The sequence below is a fragment of the Anser anser genome (assembly GCF_964211835.1).
Source record: "Anser anser genome assembly, chromosome: 5".
Lineage (NCBI taxonomy): Eukaryota > Metazoa > Chordata > Aves > Anseriformes > Anatidae > Anser > Anser anser.
In genome coordinates this window covers 44813869-44838300 of record NC_139725.1, presented here as the reverse complement: position 1 = coordinate 44838300, position 24432 = coordinate 44813869, and the positions used below count along the sequence as shown (strand labels likewise).

Below are 24432 nucleotides of genomic sequence, written 5' to 3'. Positions count from 1 at the left end.
CTTCAGGATTAGAGTAATGTCTTTTTTATTTATTTATTTTTTTAACTAGATTGAGACCCATGAACACAAAATGTGGCCAGGACTTTTTCACCAGCTGGTTGTCAGAGCAATAATCAGAAAGGTAATTTCATAACAAGACTCTGTCTCTCACTTCCTGAGCAGCTCTTTCCTTTTAGGTTACATAATTTTCATTCTACCTATATGCAATCTAAGTTCTTTTGGGCACCTTCTAAATCCTCCAGCTTTGGACGTAAATATTGAGGAAATTCCTTTGTAAAAGCTTTGTCCGTTGGCATAACACCAGAAAACAGGAGAGGTGGAAGACTTTTCCTCCCCAATTAGTTTTATCTGGGATGTTCAAGGAAAACCGTCCTTTCTTACAGGATCATTTGTCTCACGAACTTCTGACTAGGAAAGCAGCACCATGCTTTACGGAGCAGTCATGGCTCCTCCTTCGCAATTATCCTTCTCTAACTATACCATTCACTTCATTATTCTGCTAATGCTTTTAATTTTTCTAGGCTTTGCATCCACTCTAAATGCAATAACCCAATTACATTTCTTTCCTCCGGATGTTGAGAGGTGGTCATTGCAATCACAGCAGGAGTTTTCTGAACACATGGAGAATTGAAATAGGTCAGATATCTCTACGTTTTCTACTCTACTACAAAGAAAGAGCGTGTCCGTTCACATAATAACCCTTAATATGAGTATACCACATTTAATTGTATATTTCATTCACACAAAAACGCATATCCAATCTAATTGAAACTACTGCGAACAAGAATTATATTCAGAATACTCCAGCCAAAATAACGTTAAGTACAATCTGAAAAAGGTTACATGCATCGTGTTTCAAAAGACAGTCTTTACATTCTCATATAAAAGTGAAACCCTCAATTTCAAATTTGTTTAATTTTTAAGAAGTTAGTAAAAGTAACAACTAAACATTTCCTATACCACATATAGGAATACACTAAAGCATATTTTAATGATATAAGGGAGAGAAAATGAACAATGCTTGACTCCTTCCAACCGTCTGTTTTCTATTTCTATCAATAAATTATAAAATAGATTTTTTTTTCAATTCCATCCTGCATGTAATAATTAAAGCTTTCCAGATTTCTACTCATCTATTGAATCATTACAGCTACACCCATTTCACTTAGCTGCACTACCTTTGATGCCTGAAATATTATCCGCCATATGCATTTTGCTATCAGATCTCTTGAAGTGCCAGTCCAATATTACTTACACCACTCAACTGGCTGGGAAATACAGAGAGGCAGCGCGAATTACTGGTGGTCATGCAGAAGGGTTTAAAACCGATCTCTGCTGACTTAAATCACACTAACTGCTATACACCTTCCTCTATTTATTATGCTAAAGTGTCATGTGGAAATAAACGTTCATACTATTGAGAATACCGATATGTTTATATATGACCTACTCCACGAGCCGAGCTCTGATCTGACTTTCACAAACTGCTCTAACTGATCTCTAGTACCTTGGACCCATCCAGATCTGGGACCACACATAATCAGTCCTGTCAACATAGCAGTAGCACTTGCTACTACTAAAGAAAAGTCAGTTTTTTTTCTTAACATAATTAACATTCTGAACTATCACTGTGGTTTTATTAAGCACAGGATAGGTATTAGGCAGAAAGAGACCAACACATTCATTTTCTCCTATAATCAAGGGCTTAAGTGAACCTTGCTCTGCAGAGGTGAGAGGCTTCCAGACACTGAAATAATCCAGGATGGTAGCTTTTGTCAATTTAATTATTTTTACTGAGATTGGCACTCACAAAAACATCTCAGATTGACAGCCCTGGAGATGATGCCCTGTGTTATCTATAGAACAGACAGAGTCCAAGCAGCAGCAGCGCTTTGTCTGATTTATTCTCATTTCAGTCTTAAGTGTGTCCTTCGATTTTTAATTGACTATAGAGACATCACTCCCCACTAGCACCATCTTTATTTTTCTCTAGAATATAACCAAGGTAGTTCTTTCGGCTATATAGATTTTATTTCTAAACGTGAATAATTCTCCCTAAATACCAATTGTAGCTTCATAGATACTTTTATTATTGTGATTGCCAAAGAATCTACAGGTCACTTAATCAGTGATCTAGCTTTTAAATATGGAAATTAACTTCCATTTATATTAAATACAAACACCTTGGTAGTTATACTTCAACAGTTTTTTAATTTGTGGAAAAGATCACTCACTGAAACCAAAAGTACAGAAAAATAATGTGAGATTCAAAAATCAAGAAAAGTGAAAACAAAACAAGGAAATGACCATTTTAAGATGTTAGTTGTCATATGCTATTTCACTTGTTTATATACCACCAGCTCCACAGAGTAATGAAGCCACTTCTGAGACAGGAAAAGAAAAAAAAAGTAATAAGAGTAAAGGAACATTTACAACCAACATCTGCAGGAGGCAAAAGACAAGGAAGGAGAAAATGATCATCTAGTGAGTAGGCAACCAGCAATCTGCTCAAGCCTCAGGAGAGACGCACGCATAGAGGCTGGTGTGCTGCAGCAGCCTGGGTCACGAAGCAATAGTTGACAAGCCCCAGCCTCTGAGGCTAACATGCGGGGACTCTGCAGTAGGCAGCAATGAGGCAATCGTATCCTCACACAAAAGGTAACATCGTAATCTCTAAACTAGATCTAAAACACGAGGTTCGGTGCCCTTTCCAATTTCCCTGTTCCTGTTAACAAGAATATTCCAAGTTAGAGCAATTATTTACATAAAAGTCATCTGTCTGTATCTCTGTAAGCTCTTGGCCTTAATGACACGATGCATGATTTGCCAAAGAGTAAGACCTAAGTTCAAGTCCTTATCATATCACAGATTTCTTACATATTATATGTAAAATCAGCATTATTTTTTTAAAATAAACTTAAGCACATAACATCCTTTCAAATCTGTTGGATTCTGTTTTCATAAAAGAGATAACCACACCTTTCTGTATCTTACTTATCTTTACAACATCTCTAAGTTACAGACTGTAAAAGCCTTTACTACCTGAGTAATGAGTACACAGGTGTGTAAGGGACTGTGTACTTGCCTATTAAATTTGGTCAGCTGTTGCATAATGGCTAGTAATTGGCTCCTTCAACTTGAAAGAATCATTTTCTAAAGTCTGTTCTCTCGTTCTTTGCCCACTTCAGTTATAAGTAAGTAAAACATCAACACTGCCTCAGAAACGACATACACTATGATTTTCTTCCTTACAGGGTCCCTCCATTTTTATTGATTGCAGCAAATCTTTCACTCTGCTGACTTGTAAAGAGAAGCAAGACACCGTCATTATAGGACCATCACTATGACAGAGGATCCCTGAACTGCTCAAGGAGCTTTGCCTGGGACTAAACCAACAAAGCTGACAAGAAGACCCTCCAGGAAAAGGATGTGAACACAGACCCTACACAGTGAGCTCCTTTCGTTATGCCTTAGCCCAATCCTTCCCCTTCGTTACATATCACATTGCCCCTCCAGAGGCCTTTCCAGGTTATACTTGGAAGGTTTATTCCCTGTTGTAGCTGCTCTGACACAGACTTTCCCACAAAATCTTTAAGTAATTTCTGTACTTTAGAAAACCTGTATTATAAACGTTAGGTAAAAAGCATGAAATTTATATCACACTTGATAGGAGTCAGTATGACACCTATTATTCTAATGTTAACAAGGTCCACTGAAGCCCTAGTATCACCCCTGAGCATCTGCAGGAAGAGCATTGGATGGATGGAGGTAAGGAAGGAAAAGATGATGAACAAGGGTTGCAAACTGCTCTCTGTTATATTTTACTCGCCTGGTATCTTGACAAAGAGGTCCTAAAACCTAATGACAGACAGAAAGACTCAAGCTCAACATCCATTCAAAACACCACATTTTAAAATAGGGACAGAGAATGCCCTCATTTAAGATTCAAATTTAGCTCCCTCCTACTTGGACCCGTGTGTCATCTTGTGTGCTTCTTATGATAAATTATTTACATGAGAATTGCCAAGTCACCAAGAAAAGGGAGGAGAAATTGTTGTTTATGTCAAAGGAACAAAGCCTGCTGCACATTGGTATTTTCTTTATTTTTTTCAACAAAGCATTCTGCGACATGAGTCAGATAATACCGAGTGGGAGGATCGCACTCCAGCAGGCTGTGGTAGAGCAGGTGGAGCTGCAGAGACAGCCTGGGCTTACATGGCATGTGCGTTCTCCCTTCAAGGACCTGGAGAAACCAGTGCTACAAAAACTGCTTTTGCAAGGATATCTTGCTGCTAAAATGTATACTTCAAAAACACTGGGTTTTCTGAGCTCTTTTCCTGCGTCTACCAATTAATATTTTCCCTTTTTTTTTGATCAATTAACATTTTCCTTCTTTTTCCATATGGGAATAAACTCTAAATACTTTCCTCACAGGCTAGTTGGAAAACTACTTTTGAGAACAGGTGGCATAATTTACAAATGGAAAATACCAAGTGCAAAAGAGACAGTATTCCATAAGGGAGACTTAGTGTATGCAAGCTGGCTTATTTTCCATGGGTCCTAACTACTGACTTCATTCTGATTCCTTCCTGCTATTACATTCTAGGTTAAAGTAGTATCTTGTGGCAGGTATGAGCAGACTGACATGTAAACTCTAGACAATAGTTTCTACAAGGCTTTCTATTTTTCCACAGACTTCAGGAAGCTTTTTAATAGGGCAGAAAGTCCCTGGATTTAATCATCTGATTTATTCCATTTCCAGGATTACAGATAGCCTAAATCCGTTTGTTTGTCTTCTCAATTAAACTGGCATGAATAAACAATAATACCACTGATCTCAGGGAAGTCACTTTAGTGTGAAGGAAAACATCACGTCCATGGTGAGGAGACCAATGCTTGCATTAATGTAGCCCCTTCACTGGATGAGCAAATAATTTAAAATAAATAAATAATAGCAGCAAGAGAGAGCAAACCCCGATTTGAATAATGAGATCTTTGGGTTTGCTGCTGTTTGGAATATTATTCATACAAACAAACACTAGCCCCAGGTGCTTTCAAATAAGCCCTGCATATTCCCTAAAGGTTTGTTAGCTGACTGCCTGCCTGGGGGCCTCTGGATCACAGTTCTGCTGCTGCTTCCCGCTGAGGAAACCCTTCCTCAGAGACTCAAATCTGGTAGCAGGCTAGTCAGCGAGTATGCCAGGAGAACACCATGGAGACCCCAGTGAGACACGTGTTTACCGTGCCTAGCATGGGATGCCAGGCTTTTGACAGCACAGATCACATCTTGTTTGTAATGTGCACCAGGGGCTTTTAATCAAGGTGGAGGGAAGCGTCTTCTCTTCTTCCACGGCAAAGAGCTGAGGCTAGGCGCACAGCACTGCGCAACTGCGGTACCAGGGGATGCAGGAAGATCCTCGAGGGGAAGAGCAGTGATGAAATTGGCATGATTGCTAGTGGCTTCTTGAGGAGACGGAGCTAGCAATTCAGAAAAACAAGCTTGTTAGAGGAAAACAGGAATGGCACCAATCTGCTGTAACGAGCAGGCAGTGCCATGCTCCATTCCAGGTTTGCACCACGCGCTGTAAGGCTGGGGCCTCGCTGGATGTAAATGAACACAGCCTAATGATTGCTCCTCTCTCTTCAGTCTCCCCAAGAAAATATTAGTTTACAAAGGGAACCACAAAAGACAAAAGCAATGCAGCAAATTGTGGGCAGACTAGAACAAGCTTTCTATCAGCTACGCCATACAGACTTTAATCTGTCGGGGGAAAGGAAATGAATGACTGGATGCTTTAACCAACTATTTTGGTCTTGAGGTAAGGTAATAACTCACATGGGACGGGGAGTTTCCAGTCACCTCCAGTCTATGCACATTTTTAAAAATAATCACAACACCCCTGAATATCATCTAGCTATGAAAACACTGTTCAGGGAGTAAACCCTTGAGATGATGAAATATTCGTTTTACAAATGGGGACACAGAAGCACAGAGAGATTAAATAACTTGGCCAGTATTATAAAGTAAATCAGTGATAAAATATAGAAAAGAATCAGGTGTCCTGATGCTAACTTCTGTGCATAAATCACTAGACCATAATTTCTTCTGCAAGATCATCGTTTCCTCCTTTCACATGCTATCTTGCTGCCAGAGGAAGATTATTCTGCATGCCGCATGGAGTAACATTTTTCCAAGTCTAATTCAAAACCTGTCAAACCATGGAGTTTTTATTTTATTCCCTTGGGAAATGATTCCAAAGCTTGACAGTTCAAAGACACATCTCCATGACAGGAAGTTTTCCATAACACTTACCTTAAATTTTCCTATTCTCTACTTGTAGTCATCTAAATATCTTGTCTCCTTCCATAGTATTTACAATCCTCAACCACTAGCAAAGTTGTATTTACCCTTCTTTCTCCCAGCTACCACTTAATCAAACAGTATAAAACTAACTCCTTTGGTACTCCCCATAAAAACAATTGTTTCAACTCCTAAAACATTTTTCTTTTGTTCCCCTGACCTTTGTTTTCTTTTTCAATATCAGACACTCATTTCAGTCTTTCCACTGTGTGTTCTTTGACCATAACTTGTACTTCTGTTCTCTGCTGATGGGACAAACTGCAGGAAAAACACAGGATGATGGAAGAGCTGGGGTCTGGAGTGGGAAATCAAGACCTCTGTGGTTGCAAAGCCTCTAGGGCTAAGGAATTGCTGTCAAGTTTCTGGAGAAATGTTTCTACCCACCCATTGGAACTGGATCAAGTGGTAGATTTGCCATTAATGTTGGACAATTTAGTCAAAGGTGAAAGGCAGCACTTATCGTTTCCTCCCAAGTCATTTTACAACTTCAGCACATGAAGTCAGAAGAAACAGACCTTAAATCCCAATACTAAATAATAATAATAAAATTGCTAGTTTCACTGCCTGGCTAAATCAGACTAAAAAGGTAAGCGCCAGTACTGGAGACCCTTGCTGTTTCCTCTATGATCAGAATTAAGCTTCACAAAAATGGCTGTCTCAGCAAAAATATACAACCGAGAGGGGCTGCCACATTAACATAAAGCACAGCAGGCAGAAATTACTGCTGCCTCTAATCTCCAAACACTCAGGAGCTGAAACTGCGTTCAGCAGAATGACCTGTCCTCCATGATGCATTAGTGTTTGCACTCACTCTAACTCTCGTGCGCTTGCTCTCTTACACGCACATAGCCGGTCCCGTTTGGAGCACAGAGATTTATGCTTCCTGAGGGAAAACAAAGCAAACAAAACAACAACAACCAAAACCCCAAGCAGTATTTTAACCATGCCTGCCTGGTCCCTTCCCTCCTCTCTAATAATGTAATTAGCACTTGGCTTCTTGAGGACACTGGGACTTCTATTTTAGGACAGAGATCAAGAAACAGAAGAACCCAAAGCTTCAATCAGTGTTTTTCTATTGCTACTCCAAAAGATTCAATTTTCCTAATAGTTCTGCTATGAAAGCGAAGTGAAATAGTTAACAGCTTAAACAAGAAGCTATAAAGAACCCATGTGTAAATGTGCTTAGAGAATATCAAAAAAAACACACTACTAATTCCGTTTCCTTTGTGTTTATTACATCCCTCTCTCTGACCCATCCTCTCTATCCTGTTTCTTGCCCATCTATCTTACCTTTACTTCTTCAAAACATTACAGCTATGCCTATGAGCAAATCCTTCTAAAAGTAATCTAGGAGAAATCAATATCTAAAAGGTCTTACTTCTACCAAAGGTTGGCTTATTTTAATGACTAATTTTTTGTGTGTTCTAACAGCTCTTAGTTGCTTTTGGCTAAATTGATGAAAACCAGGTTTAAACCAAAATGAGTGCTTTGGTTTAACTGGGCTCATTGGAAACATTTATTTAACTGCTGCAACTGCCTTGGAAGTTGCGCGAGAGCAGAACACGTTCTCCATGTAGAGGCAGTGACAGGAACCCAGCTCAGGCTGAGCCGACCTGAAGCATAGTGTGGCTGTGGGACAAGGCTGCCGGGGAATGATGCCATATCAAGAGAATTAGTGCTCTGAGTGGGAGAAGGATTTTGAAGTTTTATATTTTATTGTTTGAGAACAGAGGACTTCATTTATGGACAAGAAATTAATTGGATGGAGTCAGATATCTTCAATGATTATTCTTAGTTATCTTAAAGGAACATATGAACTCCTACCCCCAAAATTTAGTCTAGCTGCTGTAATGAAAAGGAACACAGTTTTTAATAGAAAGGTAGTAGCGATAAATAATATAGCATCTATTACTGCAATAAGAGCATGCTGCTGACGGTGACTGACGGTTACTACTCTGAAATCATCCCAGATAAGTGGACAGATGAAATCAGCTCTAGCTCTTTGCATAAGACCACCTCCTCCATGCACTCAAATACTATGGTCTAATCACTGGCAACAGCAATCAGAACCCTTGGTGATGCCACCACATTACCTACAAACTTCTTCACCTTTACCTTACAGCTACCATAAACATAGAGGAAATGTTAATATTTAGGATCATTACTACCACAAGTCTAACAAATGAAAAACTTCTGGAAATCAGTAGTTATTCCTCATTAATAATCATACTTAGCACATTTCATTTAGGACTTAACATTAGCGAAGTCCTGCAACAGCAAAAAGAATTGGGTGTCAACAATTATTTCATTCAGACAACAGAAGTTCCAGGGCCAGCAGAGGCCCAAAAATGTTGCCTCAGAGAAATGTTTGTACCTGTTTTAATCGGCCCTTTTAGATATACAATCAACAACAGGGGATGAAATGTGCAAAGAAAATTGATGACATTCAACTCTGAGTCAGTGCAAAAGTTTCACATACTTCTATTTCAAACTCACCACGTGTTCCAGCCAAAATAATTGGCTGCAAGAGAGTGAATTATGGTTACATTTAAAGTTAACATCATTAACAGCTTTGGAGCTGTACTCCCTTGAAATAAACAGACACACTCCTAACATCCCTCGGAGATACTGCTTATAGGTTGTCCACAGCCTCACCCATCTGGTTAGCAAACATTTTGAAGGATCCATCCATGAGATACATGCCATTAAATCATGCCAGCAAGTATTTCAGGTACCACCCAGCTCTCCCCCCACATTTACACCACTCCTTTCGTGCAAGCAAACATGGCATTCTCAACCTTCAGGCCTTTTGGGTTATGTCAGAAACATAACTACTGTCCTTGTGTCTTCCATGTCAAAGATGTCCCTTTCTTCCTCCCTCTTCTTTCCCAGATCTAAGCCACTGAGCCTAGAAAGTTTGTCTACTTCTTTTATGCCTCAACTGAGAAATCGATAAATGCTCTCAGCCTTTCCAACTTTATGTTTTTATTTGACAACAGTATACAACAAGAACGATCTATGTGACATGGTTACAGCAGACTATTCTTAGGTGTACTATCACATTACTGCAATTGAACAAGACACCATAAAAGAGATTTACGCTAAGTTTTACCCTGCCTTTGCAATGAAGAGTGTGGAAACAGTTAATTACAGCAATTCAGCTAACACAATACAGGGTGATATAGTATCCAAATCCTTCACCAGTTGAACTTTAAGGCAGTACACTCAATGTAGTTAAAAAAAAAAAAAAAAAAGCATCCAACTCAGGGTGTTATCCTAGCTGGCACAGCTACTTTATTACCATTATTCAAGAACATGTTCCATTTTTCAAAAAGCACACATTTACAGTCCCTCCCATCCTTCCTCCCAGACTTTTCTATGTACCCCACGCAGTGCACTGACCTCTAGAGTTCCTGCCACAAAAACAGAGATAAGTAGGAAGGCAATGCAACACTTCTGCCCAGTTTGGGGGTACCTTACCCACCATTAGACCTTAGGGCTGGGCTGAGACTCACAATGCAGTTCACAGAAAGTACAAGACAACCATGAATACTTCTAGATAGTATTCATCAGGAACACTTTTTAAAATACAGTCCTCAGAGCTAAAGTGCGCCAGCCTTGCCACAAGCACATGGAAGTCCATGAGACTATGTTCTTTAAATGACTTTGTCTCCTTCATTTCCCCTCACTTCAAGAAAACACAAAACCAAAACAAACAAAAAAAGCAAAAGCCTCAATAAGTAAACACACAACAGAGATCATACAAACAACACTGAAATGGAAAAGCCCGAGACTCCTGTAAGAAACATTAAAAAAGCAAAGCTAAGCCAATCTAGCTGTGTCAAACCCAGGTAGCTTGGGCTGCCCAATGGGTCTCCTGTCCTGATAATTATGTATTTGGACTGCATTGCCATAACGCTGGCTTATGGCAATCTCTTTTCTTAAAAAAGAAAAGAAAAATCAATCAAAGTGAGCTATGGCTCGACAGGTCTGCAGTAAAGCCCAGTCATGTAGAAAATAGAGCAGCAGCTGCACTACAGGATCAAAAAAACAGGGTGAGCAAACTCCATCATCAGGCACAATCATCCCCATGAAGGAAAAAAAACAAAAACAACAACAACAAAAAACCAACACCCTCATCCCCCAGTGTCTAACGAAACCAAGAGATTTGAGTTTCTGATGCACGATACCCACTAACTTCCTTACAAGTCTATTATTGCCACCTCTCACCGTCCCCCTCCCCCCCACCCCCAAACATTTGGCTCTCGTTAGACTCAAGCATTTTCCAAAGGCAGGAGCAAAAAGCACACATAACAGTATGAACTCTAACCTGGGAGACTGCCCTTTGCTGCCACCGTCCACCCACAAGGTTTCTGGAGGGGTCATCATGCCAAATGTCAAGGCATAACAACTCACGGCGAGCTAAGGTCAGGTAAGCACATCACAGCATCAGCAAACAGCATCTAAATAATCATCTCACAGAAACAGGCCCAAAACAAATCTCCACAGACAACTACATTTTTAGAGTGTTTTGGGAAGTTCAAAATACACACAATACTTGTTCCTCTGTTTCCAGCGCATCAGAATAATATCTCCATTCAAAGACATTGCTAATATGCACATATACACTCTGATCAGTGGGCAAATCTTAGAGATTAAATTCTCACTACAAGTATTTCTCTGAATGTAGTAAATTAGCCAATAGAAAGTAATCTGTTTTCTACAATAAACCTACTCAATCCTTTGGAGAAAGGAGAACTACTTATGATGCCTGTGTGATTTCTGACAGTGTTACCAGTCAATAATAAGAAATTTAAATTTCTCATATACATTTAGATATTTTTTCCAACAGATATCACAAAATTACATAGTCATTTCATAACTTCCAACTTCCTAGTCCTTTTCTCACACCACATCCTGCTCACTTTTTCTACCTGTTTCAATAGCCTAAAGCCTGAAATCATAGGCCTAGAAAATGTCAAACCCTGATTTTATGGGACATGCCCACAAACTTTATGGCTGGAATGAATGCTATACAGCACTTAACTATCTGTTTATTCCTACATATTTATATTTATGACTTTTAAAAAAGCTTCCTCGATGCCTTAAGGAGCTACTTATAGGAGAGAAGTTACAGGAAATCATGTTAGCTCAAGGTGTTTCAGGGTCTGAGCAGTATAAATATACATGCTGTAAGTGGCTATGAGACAAGACAACCATGGGAAGTGAACAGCAGTGCAGCGCTCTGGATTTCTGGGCCTCCACTATATTCTTCTCTTCAGCAAAACGCTTTTCACTTGTCTCTAGTCCTTACGCACCTCTTTGGCCTTTTGGGATTGTCTGCATACACAAGAAGGGGGAGAAACAGCAACAAAGCCAACTACAAAGGACGAAGAAAAACTGAAGGTCAGCATAACAGAGGAGCAGTCAGACACCCTTTGCTACAGCTCCACACAGCAGAGAAATCAGACCCACAGCAGCAGCAGGCAAGTGTGAGGAGCAATCCAAGCTGTACGGGATATGGGACTATGGCTAGAGCCTGCAGGAAGAGTGTCCTCATGCTTAGGGACACTCAGTAAAAGCACCTCAGTCACGTAAAATGTTCACTGTCAGGTTTCCAGCCAAGAAGAGATCCCATTGAATCTAGTATCATTGGTGAGATGATCACAGCATAAAACAGTACAACCAAAACCTGTAGCTGCAGCAAAAATAGGTGCTAGGTAAAGATTAATAAAAAATTCAAGAGAAATTAAGTAATGTAAGGATTTTCATTTAATCCCCATTCTCCTATAATTAAGGCAACTCAGTTGCCCGTGACATTCTTATTTCAATACGCTGAAAGTATATTAGGATTGCGACACTTGAAGAACTGCTGATACATCACCAAAACACTATCACAAACTGGACTCCAAAGATACCTTCGATTTTATAAACACCTCCAGATTTCTCAGACAAACAGACAGCATTAGCTGGGCACTGCCCTGTTGTAGTAATGCCAAGAAAATAAAGAGTACCCTTTGGCATCGTTCAGCCTTCTCCTTCACAGAACCCCACTAAAGAGGGTCTGCAGCTGCTGTGCTGACACGCACGGGCACTAACGAGTCCTGTGGAAGCACTGGCAGACAGGTGGCATGGGGCCCACAGGAAGCCAGCGTTGTCCTCCTGTGGCCTCTCTTTCACACTCCAGCACACTTCAACTGAAGCAAAAGCCCATGTTAGCTGCACGTCAGCAAGCTGCGGACTCAACAAAGCAACAGGTACAGGGATAAATAATAGAAGCCAACACATTAGAGAGCAACTGGAAGAGAAAAAGAGTGGAGACAAAGCAAAGCAAACAGCAACATGATAAATAAAGTAGCTGGGCTGAATTCAAGTGTCACCCGCATGCATGAGGCCACTGCACACAAACATGGGACAACTGCGCACACTCTGTTTGAGCCATCCTCTAGGGGTACGGTGACATGACAAATTGTGATCTGCTTCTGGGAAAGCAATTCTCATAACTCCTCCTAAATTCCAGGACATAGGAGTAGATAAGAAATTTGTGGACATTTTATAGACATTTTCCTCCAAACAAAGTAGGTCTTTTCCAAGGTGAACAACTGCAGCAGAGAACTGAGGGTGGTCTGTACTGCTTCATCATATACCTTAATGCTCACCCTTGTAGTTAAGAATTTCTTTGGAATACCTAAACTAAATCTATACTCTTTTAGTTTAAAGCCATTACTCCTTGTCCTGTCACTACACATTACCCTGTGCTCACGTTCTTACTACACCTGTTTGTAGGAACCACGTGGGTGTTGGTGTAACAGATTTTTCAGATGAAAATCTACCACGACCAGGAGCAAAGGCTTAATTCACATTAACATATAACTCTACAGACAGGTTTTTTTAACCCTGATTTACCTCTTCTCTACCTACTGGATGAAAAGAAATTTCAAGGTCACCACTTCCAATCAGCATAGCTGCACAAAAGCATTACTAGTAAGAACTGCAGATCAGAATCATGTTTTTACTGCTGTATCATCCAATTCCTCTACTTTTCATCAGCATCCCATGTGATTTGGTTATTTTTGCAGCCTTTTTGCATTTGCAAATATTCTAGCAAATGGTATTAGAGGAATATTCCAGTCAGTGTTGAAAAGATGCACATTTCAAATAGCGTATTGCATAGATGGATGCAAATTTAGACAGGCGCAATGAAATGCAGAAAAGATGGGAAAGAACAGATTCACTAAGAAACATTTGCTGAAGAGGTTCCTGAAGAACACGGAATAATAAAAAAAAAAATTAAAAAAAAAACACTTTGTGCAGGAAAACAAAGAAGGGAATTGGATAAATGCATTGTTTATTCTGAACCATCTTTAAACCTCAGTGTTCACTTTATGACCTTGAAATGGAGTTTGAACCTAATCATAGTAAGTATCTGTACACAGTCCTATTTTGTCTATATTTTTTGTCATTTTGCTAAATATGGACAGAATCTGCTTAGATGGCCCTAAAATATCTTTGACATGTAGACAAAGGAATCCCACACTCATGAACTAGCTGAAAAGCTGAAAAACAGTGTGAAGGGATCATCATAAAAAAGACATCTCTTCAGAGGGACACGTGTTAATTTAGCACCTACAAATTACACCTGAAGCACATTCCCAAGCCAGCAACTTTGATGGTAAACCATAATACTCCCTGTGTGCATGCCATTTCCAAACCAGAGATGTCAAACTTTGACAATGTTAAATAAAATCTGTAAAAACCCTACCAAGTATAAAAGCATTAGTTTTTGTTTTCGCATTTGCATCAGGTTGTCATTCCTAGAGGAATCTGAGATGAAAACTTATGAATTCAGTTCAGGAATTCTGACCCTTATACATGGATACTTTGATTACTATATCACGCTACCTCTCAGCCCTCATCACTGTAGCCACCCATCCAGACTTGTAGTTCCCAGTTCTAACTATTTTCCCAAGTTCTTCTCTGAATACCACACAGTTTGCTGTCAATCTAGCACTGAGAGAAATACAACAGAACCATCGATGCTAGAGATAGCCCAGATAGCTTGGCATCTCTTCACGGCGTCGTTTAATGCTATCAGCTAGCTATTTCCCAAACAAAAAGCTGGAGTCTAATCCTGTTCTCCTAACTGAGTTTGCAAAAATTTTCTCCTGAGTTATCTCCCGAGAATTCTCTCTTGGGATTTTCTTGCCCAGTGGAACTAACTAAAAGGTAGTAGATAAGCTCAGAATTCACCAGAGCACTTGACATTTTCTTCAAGTGATGTTCTCATGAAGAATAAGGGGAATATTATGCAGAACAACTGCTTATGCCGCATAAGCGTAAGGCTTTTCAGCCTGAAAGGGGAACTAGTTCTTGGACTTGGAACACACTTCTATCTGGAACTAGCTAGAAGCAAGGTAAGGCAGAACAACTGGTGGACATCAGCCCAAGCTGCACATCACTGAAGAATGAAATGACCATGTTAACCAATACAAATTCCAAAATTTACACATGGAAAAAGAAAATATATGATTCAGGAGACTTCCACTCAAGTTCTTTCACTGCTGAACCACCAGATGCAATTTTACTCAACAAGGTGAGGAGCTAGCTAAAACTATCAGCCAAGCTGCAGCTTCTGATGGGACACCCATTTGCATCCCTCTCCCCAGACACATCATGAACAGCTCCCTATCATAGGAACCTTAGCAGAGGGTCCATGGTCTGTAAAGACTGGAAGAAATGAACTCTTTTCCATTTTAGAGGTGCAAGGCCAGAGCAAGAAAAACGGGAAAACTGGCATTGCTGCTGGTTCACAAAGGACTTGTTTCACAGATTATTATAAGATGTTAGCCTCCAGGTGTCTCAGCCCAATTTCTTTCCTAACACTCTGTAGTAAAAAGGATAGAATAAATATAAAACAATTGGAAAAGCATCTGAGGATTCATCACATTGTGTAAACACCTCATTTGCAACATGGTGTTTGTATTTACCTTTACATCCACCCTGATGTGAGCTGCTTTTGTAGTTCTCCATAGACTTACCACTAACCTCTCAGAGAAGAAAAAAACACTTTAGAAATTACTCAGAAACATATGAATATAATGAAGGAATATTATTCCCAACGTTGATTTTAGTTTCAGAGGTAAAACAGAAAGTACATTAAGGCTGGTCTGCATAAAATTTCTCATGAAGCCAGATTTTGGTGTGAACTAGGACAAAGACTGTTTGAACCCTTTATTGCTTGTATTTGCATTTTGAAACTGAAATTTCCCCTTGAAAGTCTCAATATGTTTCTGTTACCTTCAGGGAACAATAAGGGAGCCCTCCTGTGGATAATGCATCACATTTAAATTCCCATGACCAGCAAGTAAAGACTATGTAACCTAGGGGATAAAATGGCTCTATTTTAGAGCAAAGAGAGTGAGGTGGTAATCCACTGGAGGCTGTAGTTTAATTTAAATGGCTATTAACTTTGTTCCATTGGGGCAGTTATACTTTAATTCATATCACTTTTCTGAAGCAAAAGAAATCACAGAAAATAAAACATCCTAGGCTACAAAAATGTATCTTAACCAGACAAAAAAAAAAAACACTTATCTATCTATATAAAATAATTGTTAAATAAAATAAAAAAATTAATCACTTATGCTTCAAACTCTTGCATACCTGAGGCTTAACTTTAGGAATAATATTCACATGAGGGCAACCGTATTGTTCATATTAGTAAATTCAGGTACTTGTTCAAGACTTGCTCAGTCAGGAATCTCAGTGTTTCTTAGTACATCACTACTTTATGTAAGGCATAAAAAATAACATAATACTGGAAGTTTAACACTGAAAAAAATATCTAATTTCTACCCTAACCACTACCTGAATAAAAATATGTTTGCTTTAAAAGTTTTGTGTAATTTTGCATCACAGGCTACAGGTGTTGAGTTCAATTATATCTAATATAACTCGGAATTCCTCAGCACTCTTCAGGATGGAACCCGTGCTCTCAAGTTCTTAGCTGCTGAGTGCTTCCATTCTTCAGATTTATGCTTAGCAATGCTTAGCAATCCTTTGAGCTCAATCGACTTATGTCATATGTTGGCACCAAAGTGACCAAAGTGACTACCAAAGTGACTTTATTTCCAATAGTTAATGCCAGCATATATTTCCAAAGGAGTGGGAGCTAGTGAAAACCGTAAACGAGATCCATTAATGTCTCTTCAATGGTATTCTCAATCTAACTTAAAATATTTCCACTATTTCCTTAAAAATCTGCTCTTTAGAATCTGTTATGTCCATTCAAGAGCTCATGCGACAGCACTCAAAGATACCTCCTGGTATACTTGGATACTTAACCTTTCACATTCCTTATGAGATGCTTTGAAAATAATTACACACAGAAGCATGTCTACAACACAATTTTTCACACCTACTCTAGAGCATCACATCCTCACTGATATAACTTGCGATACAGGTCTTTGTAATCTCTAACCACACTGTAATAGCCTTATCAGAGGCTATTAAATAATTTCCTAAGTAATGTAGACTCAGCACTGCTGATGGCACTGAATGAACCAGCAGTATAATCATTTACAACTAGCAGCATCAAAGGGCTGCAAATACAACTTAGGTAGATGGTCAGCTTCTTCAGGGACTATTAAAGCCACAACCCAGTGCGTGATGGTCTGACTTCTGCTAGAATTCTGCACCTCTCTGCTACAACTGCTCAGGGTAGGCACGAACCTCCATGCTCTTCCTGGCATTTTAACATGTTTGTGACCTTGTGTTATCACTGCCAGGCACCAGCTGATCGCATTCTCTCTAGCCTGATCAGCCAAAATCCCATTCAAGTAACACCTTCTTCAAGGAGCACAGACTGCTAAATTAATCACAGAGGAACCGTTTAGACCGGAGAACAGGAGACAGACAAGGTCTTCCTACCGTACAGAACAGTGTAAAGACAGGCCACTTTACCAGTGGGAGAAACAGTTAAAAGCTCGTAGCAGGTTAGGGTTTATTTGTTTGCTTTACAAGCACTCTGGCAAGGAACTGAAGAATATCCAATGCAATTGAAACTGCAGGGAGAACGTAATTACTTGTAGTCTGATTTGGTCAGAACACAAACTAATGCTCTGGTCTAGCTAAACATACTGTGCAGTTCTTGTTGCCCACAACTAATCAAGGTTTGGCTTCTGCCTCCTGGTGAGGGAATTTTCTCAAACTTTTATAAAACTAGAGGTATAATTCAGCAATCTTTCCTATTATGAGACTCTTCTACAAACGGAGGGCATATAACCTACCGATGTTTTTGCTTTTGATCTGCTCTCAGAAAAACTGCACACGGTAGAGGATTTCTGCACCTCAGCAGACAAGCAAATAAGGAACAAAAGATGATAATGTGCCTTATTTCTCAGTTACCATAAAAGGTCCGATTTTCAAATTCATAGGTCTGAGTGGAAAGATTTCCATTTCATTTAACTAGGTTAGTATCATATTCATAACACAAGACATGGACTAAATGGTTACAAACTCAATACATAAACAGAGCTCTCAGAATTTGGTTTGTACAAGGCAAAGGAAATAATGACATCAGAAATTCAACAGCAACATCAGTTTAAGCATCACAATTCTGAAAAATGGTGCATTTTCAGGTATAAAATAGTCTCCTCTAATGATGAGTTTCACCAAAGTTAAGTGTACGAAGAGACATCAGACATCACTCACTGTCTAGATTAGAACATCTACATGGATCACGAGTCTGATCATTAGCAAGAAACAACTACATCCATCAAAAGAACAGTATCATGCATACGGCAAGAGAAGGAGCAATGGGCTTAACATTTCAGATTAGTAGTAACTCCTACACATAGGAAGAAATATCTTCTGTCAGAATATCCTTTTGAAATCCTAATGCACACAGGTATGTGCAATATTGCCTCTACCAAAAGCCACAAGGAAGGAAGATTTAAATCAAGCTAAGTAGAAGGATGCTTGAAGAAGCAAAGAAAATACTTTCAAGATAGGAGGAACAAGATACAAGTGAAGAAAGAAAATATTCTCTTTCTGGGAGAGGAGCTCTGTTACAGTATTAGGAAAGCCAATCAGTGACAGACTAAACAAATTATCTTGGAATCCACACACACTGAATAGCTGTATCCAGAAAGTAAGTATATCACAATGACAGGTCTCACAAGAATTTCTAACAATTCCCCTACTTTATGGTCAGCCAAAAGTTACAAACACCTCCACCTTTCTTATCAGTTTTCTGGAAAAAAATATAATGAAACAGAATTTCCAGAACTTCCCAAGCTCTTTCGATATTAAAAGGAAATAATTTCAAGTTTTGGGTTGAAATTTGAGTCTGGCCACATCGCAGCAACTGTGACTCATCAAAACTTACCCTAACACAGCACTGGAAAGGAGAAAAGAGAGGTAAAAAGGCACGATACCAAGCCCGTTTCAAAGAGCTTTGTGATTGAAGGCAGATTTCAGTGACTAGCTTTCATGATACCTCCAGCTCCCCCCCTTCACTGGAGTATGAGCCAGGGTCACCACAGTGCTAGAGATAAGGATACAGCAACACACAAGATAGAAAGGTTGGGGGAAAAAGAATAACAAGAAGATTCAAGGCTAAATTCGGAGTATTTGCAGAGTTTAATATATCTCCTTAGATATCTTAATTGCACATCAGTCTTCCTCAGATGGAGAATGACAGGTGAACATGCGATCCTCCAGCACAGCACCGAGGGCAAACTGGAGTAAAAAGAGGAGAAAAGAAGGACACGCTCAATCCAAACTGGATTTTCTCCCCTCTTACCACAAAAAGAGAAGCCTTTCCTTAGTGCTTGCCAACAAAGGGAAATTATTACAGAACAAATAACAATGTGACTTAACAGCATTCTGCCCATAATTCCCTTATTCTATACCTCAAATTCTTTTTGGCAGTTAAGCTTAATCCACTTGTAACCCACACAAAGGCACGTTCAGTGCAGGGTGCCCACACAAGGAATTAGTACAGAATAAGTATGCTAAGCTAACAAGACCTCAGCACAAAGTTTTTCATCAACCTTCACTGCCAATGTCATTCTTGTTATTCACAGAGACTTAAATTGCCAAGGTAGGAAAAAGAATTAGGCGAGAATATTTGCTTTCCAGTCCTATCTCTGGAAGACAGGCAAGAATTCTCCTCTGCTGGTACCAGTGCTGGCCACATCCAAGCTATCCAGTCACATTCAGAGTTGCATACCCAAGATAACCCAAGAAACGACTGAAGCCCAGCCTAGTTTGTGTTTTGATGGGCCAGACACCATTCTCTTTAATGGCTTTAAGATCTGCCTGATTTACTTGGTTTCAGACAAAGCATCTACATTTCATATACATCTTACAGCATGAGCAACTTATCTGTGCAAAGAAAACAAGAAAATTGTTGGTTTCAGTCCAGACTTAGCAGATACAGACTGGAGACTTATGTAATCACCAGACAGTTTATTAGTACATATGACCTTGTCTGCATTATCAAAATCCAAAATTAGTAAAGTCACTGGAGTTGAGATGAATGTCCCACACTCCAGTTCCCATGTTACCCTACTCTCAGAGTCCACATTCTTAGAAAAACAGGAACACAGAAATGCCACATAACATTATTCCCATCCGTACCGACAGTATTTTGTCCTAAGGACAGACTAAAATCAAACACGCACAGCATGCACCCCTGCCACCCCAAAGCAAACAAACAAGAATAAGTGATGAGCACTCCCATTCTATAATGCACAAGAGTCGTGCTTTAAGCTACGTGCTTTGTAACACTGTAGGCTTACGTCTCCCTTAAGGTTCAGGGATACCTAAAACCATCACAGACTTAAATGGAGACTATCAGGATTAAAATTATGGAGTACCCCTTGACAGACACACAATCATACACCTCCAGACCTTTTTAAACTGTCTTCCGCTAAATTACTCGTGAGAGACTATCAGAACACATTAGAAAAATCTAGTTTAGCTTCCCCTGTTGGTGTTATTGATTTTAAGAGACATGCACAAAGCAACAGATGAACTATGTGAATGCATTCCACTTTCTCCTTATGAACTACTCTTTCTTGCTTACTAACCCAGCTCTCTCACATCTGAATTCTGATTAACAAAAAATCAAGATGTCTCTCCTGCTTCCAAAAATAAGCGTGCTTGAGTTCTCTTTTTCTATAAATAAAAAAATACAACAGAATCTGAGAGTTCTTTGGGGGACAGAGAAGCCTTGCCAATTTTTAAAACCAAACCCACATTTTGAATCTAAGCAGTACATTTCACATTCCAGGGTCTGGTACCTCTACCATAATGTAAAACCTGCACTAGCAAAAAGATTAAGAAAAAGCACTTGTCTGCCCTGGAACTCTGCTGCCCTTAGGCATGAGCCAGAAATAATCCCAGAGGCAGGGTGCAAATGAAATGTCTCGTCAGCTCACAGGCCTTAATGCATTTTACCTTAAACATTTACATTAACAGATGGACCCCAGCAGTGCCATAAACTCGCTCCTGAGCTCATTTCCATGTCACTCCAGGCCCCACTCATCATTGGCCGAACAGCAGAATGTCACAAGGGGGCTGAGCCAGAACAGAGGAAAGAGACAAACGGCACAAAATGATTAGTGTCACCTACATATATGCATTTGACCTCCGTTAGAAAAGACAGAGATGGAGAAAAATTGAAGGTAATAGAAAAAGGAACGAAGGAAGATGATCAGACGACCCTGTACCACTAGGATTACAAAAAATAAATAAATAAAATCAACCAACACGTTGCTGACGATCCAATGCTACTTTTTTTTTTTTTAATTATATATATGCATATATTTTAAAGGGGGTGGGATGTGGTTGTGTGCTGTGAAAGTGGCCTAGGCTGGTTCATGCTGTTTAAGAGACGGAGACTGAGTGGCTCTTTGAGTTCAGGAAGTGGCCTGATACAGCCAGGCTACTCGTACCACACTGGCGAGAGATGTAAAACTCTCAGATCAGTCCTGTGGTCATGTATATGACTTCACCTTTTGATGAATTCCTAAGACAATCTCTAAATTCTCATCTCTGTCACAAAGTGATATTGGTTTAACCAAGGGAAGAAAAGAAATCTGAGCCCTGTTCTGGTAGGTTGAAAGATAACAGCTCCTGAGTTCTTCTGTGGATGGGGTTCCCTATAGCAAGGAAATAAATTTTAATTTGTTTGTGTCATTTTTTCTTGGCCAAATGTCAGAAAGAAATTGTCAGAACAGAGAGGCCTGCCAAAACAAAAATCTCAAGTGCAAGTGGAAAAACCACAAATCAATCTAGTTGAACTGAGTGAAGGATAAGAACACAAATGGATAAAAGCTGGCAGAAGCTGATACTTCTTTATTCAGGGGCTGAAGGAGACGAGCAGCAGAGGTTGATCTATATTCTCACCAGGCTCTTCCTCAGAAACCATAGGTGCTCAAACTGTCCCAGACGTATAATACACTGACTCATCTAAGAACATTCCTCTGAAGTGGACCAATATCAGCTCCATTTTACAAGAAACTGAAGCACAGCAGAGTCGAAGAAAATTGCCACCCCACAAAGAATGTCTATAGTCACAAAGAGAAGTGAACTGAGTCACTCAAATCTGAGGTTAGCGTCATTACCATTCAGCAATGCCCAGGCCGTGCAGCTCTCCCTCTTCCCAGTGCGAACAGGAGGCAGGTACTGGGATGAACTAGCAACGTGGTCTACTTGGCTTTGCTGCGATTGTAAGCCACAGCCAATCCACTCCCTCATTTGGGAGATGGTGGCTTTGCTTATTAAAAGAAAAGCTAATTTTACTTCTCTAAAATGCTTGAGGGAATATAATAAACTGCATTTCACGATGCTTCCAAGGATTTTATACCATAAATTTGGATACCAGACATACACTTTTAAATGAATGACAGTAAAGCTTCATCTTCATAAGAAAATCCCATTGTGTCAGATTACAAAATGATAGTATTCTCTTTAAATTAGACTAAGTTTGGCTACTCCCACAATCTTTATACAGTCTCTCAATCTGAGCCAAAACATTAGACAATTGTGAAAGATACCGTCTTCTACCCACAAGTAGTGCTACTATTTCACACAGGCTCTTCAGCAGCAGTTCACTATCACCCACTGACATCACAGGACTTGCACCAGCACATCCAGGTGTTTTGGAAAAACTTGCTCTTCAGCACAATTTAAGATGACATTCATAAAATGCAACTTTCTACTTACCACACTTCAATAGCACCTCAAGACATGCACAAGTTTTCTGTGCTCTCTGTAGTTTACAGGCTAGTTAATAAAAAGCCAAGCTTCATAAAACACAGAAACAGAAAAAATGAATTCTTCAAAAGGTCCAATACTTGGGATTTATGACAGTCACACATTCCTTTCTATCTCTAGACTTCAACAGTATCCGCCTTGAGGAAAATCTCTGCTCCTAAAATGAGTCAGCTGTATTCATGATAACCCATAATTTCTAACTTTCCCTTCATCTGTTTAGCTGAAAGCCCTGCTGGTACCTACCTAAGAGTCAAGGATAGTCACGCTTAAGAACAGATACAAGAGAGCTGCTGGACACCGTGCTAGGACAGAAGCCCTCACTCTCCCATCTTCAACCATTTTCAAGTATAATTGAGGGACAGCCTCGAGAGGGGAGGGACAGCCTTGTGGAAACGGCCAGTCAGATTACAGACAGCTATATTCTTTGAATATTAATAGCAATAATAAACTGGTTACAAATTATACAGATCAGTTTGGCTCAACAAAACCCAGCCATGACCTTTATCTTGAACATTTTCAAGTTCAATTAATCTGTTAATTATTGGGGTTTTTTTCTGAAGTCTCTCTCATTTAGGCTTTGACCAGGGCAGAAGAATGTTTGATTTTACACTTTCAGGCAGTACATAATGAGGAAACACTGGGAATACAGCAGTGAGACTGTTTCTTCAAACATGATAACAAAGCAAATTTGATCAATGACAATAAGAGGCATGAGCCTATAATTTCAGGATGCCACTGCTTAGATGTTGCACTCCAACAATATTCACTTCCAGCAGCTGAAATGCAAGACTGGATGTTGCCGCATTCCTCCTGCACTAGACTCAGTCAACATCTCACTGGGGTGCCATGGGCTGGCATTTGAGGTGCCTCCTTACCCTGAGGGCAGCCCTCAGAGCTCCTCTAACCTCACAGCCAGCACAGTCACTTGGCAAGTCAGCCAGCACGGCTGGCAGAAGCCACCTCTGGTTTCACACCAGGCTTCCCCTTCCCTTCCTATGTCTCCTTACCCTCTCAAACTAACAAGTCAGTGAAAGAACATGCCCTCATAGCTGCAGCCCTCATAGCTGCAGCACTAGGTAATTTATTATTTTAATTACATTTCTGTTTTCTGCTCATTAAACAAACAAAACAAAAACAACAAAAAAAAAAACAACAAAAAACACAAACAGGAGAATATATTCTACAAATTTTAGCAAACTGCATTTCTTAAACACACATGCCAGTCATCTTTGAACAGCCAGACTTTTCCAGTAATTACCAGCTAGGATAATATAGTCCTTTTCCATTAATTGTAGCCTGCACTTCGGATTGGTACAGGCATGACTGTACATGCTGCAGCACCTAGGGTACGGGCACTAGGCTTGTGTCTGGGCTATTTGTATACGTTCACAAAACACACACCAACACCAAACACTGCTGAAAACAACTTCTGTGCGTATATCCTGAGAGAACATGGCTGACTGCTATGGGGGCAGCTATCCTCATAACTCTTCTTGGAGCAAAGGGCTTCATAACAGGGATCACGTTAGATGTCTACATTCAAAGGTACTGGCCCTTGTAATGGTGACTACTGCATGCCCTCCACGGACTCCTCCCCTGAGCCATCCCGACGTGTCCCTGCCATAGAAATTCAAGTCCCAGAAGAAAACAAACATACGAGCACAGCTCTGTTCCTTGCAGAAGGTTTGTGCAAGGTCTTGGTCTCGTTTTTACATCATTTTGACTCCACTGGAAATGAAAAAAACTATGCCGTCTACTACTGGGTGAGATCACAGTAGTGAGTA

General features: G+C 39.9%; 2 protein-coding genes across 9 annotated transcripts in view; one reads left to right on the top strand and one right to left on the bottom strand.

The window, feature by feature from the left end:
* LOC310900096 (uncharacterized protein) overlaps positions 1-6516 on the top strand; it is a gene marked incomplete at its 5' end in the record, with an annotated part of 101050 nt that extends 94534 nt beyond the window's left edge. The window contains one exon of one of the 2 annotated variants that reach the window (XR_014584834.1): positions 3255-6516. Coding sequence is in view for 1 of the 2 variants with exons in the window: in XM_083837477.1 (XP_083693603.1) it covers positions 50-54 (5 nt within the window). Of the gene's footprint in view, positions 1-49 lie in introns of both variants that reach the window. The other variant, XM_083837477.1, reaches the window with a different exon arrangement.
* NRXN3 (neurexin 3) overlaps positions 1-24432 on the bottom strand; it is a 940418-nt gene that overhangs the window by 464033 nt on the left and 451953 nt on the right. The gene's annotated exons all lie outside the window — the stretch shown is intronic.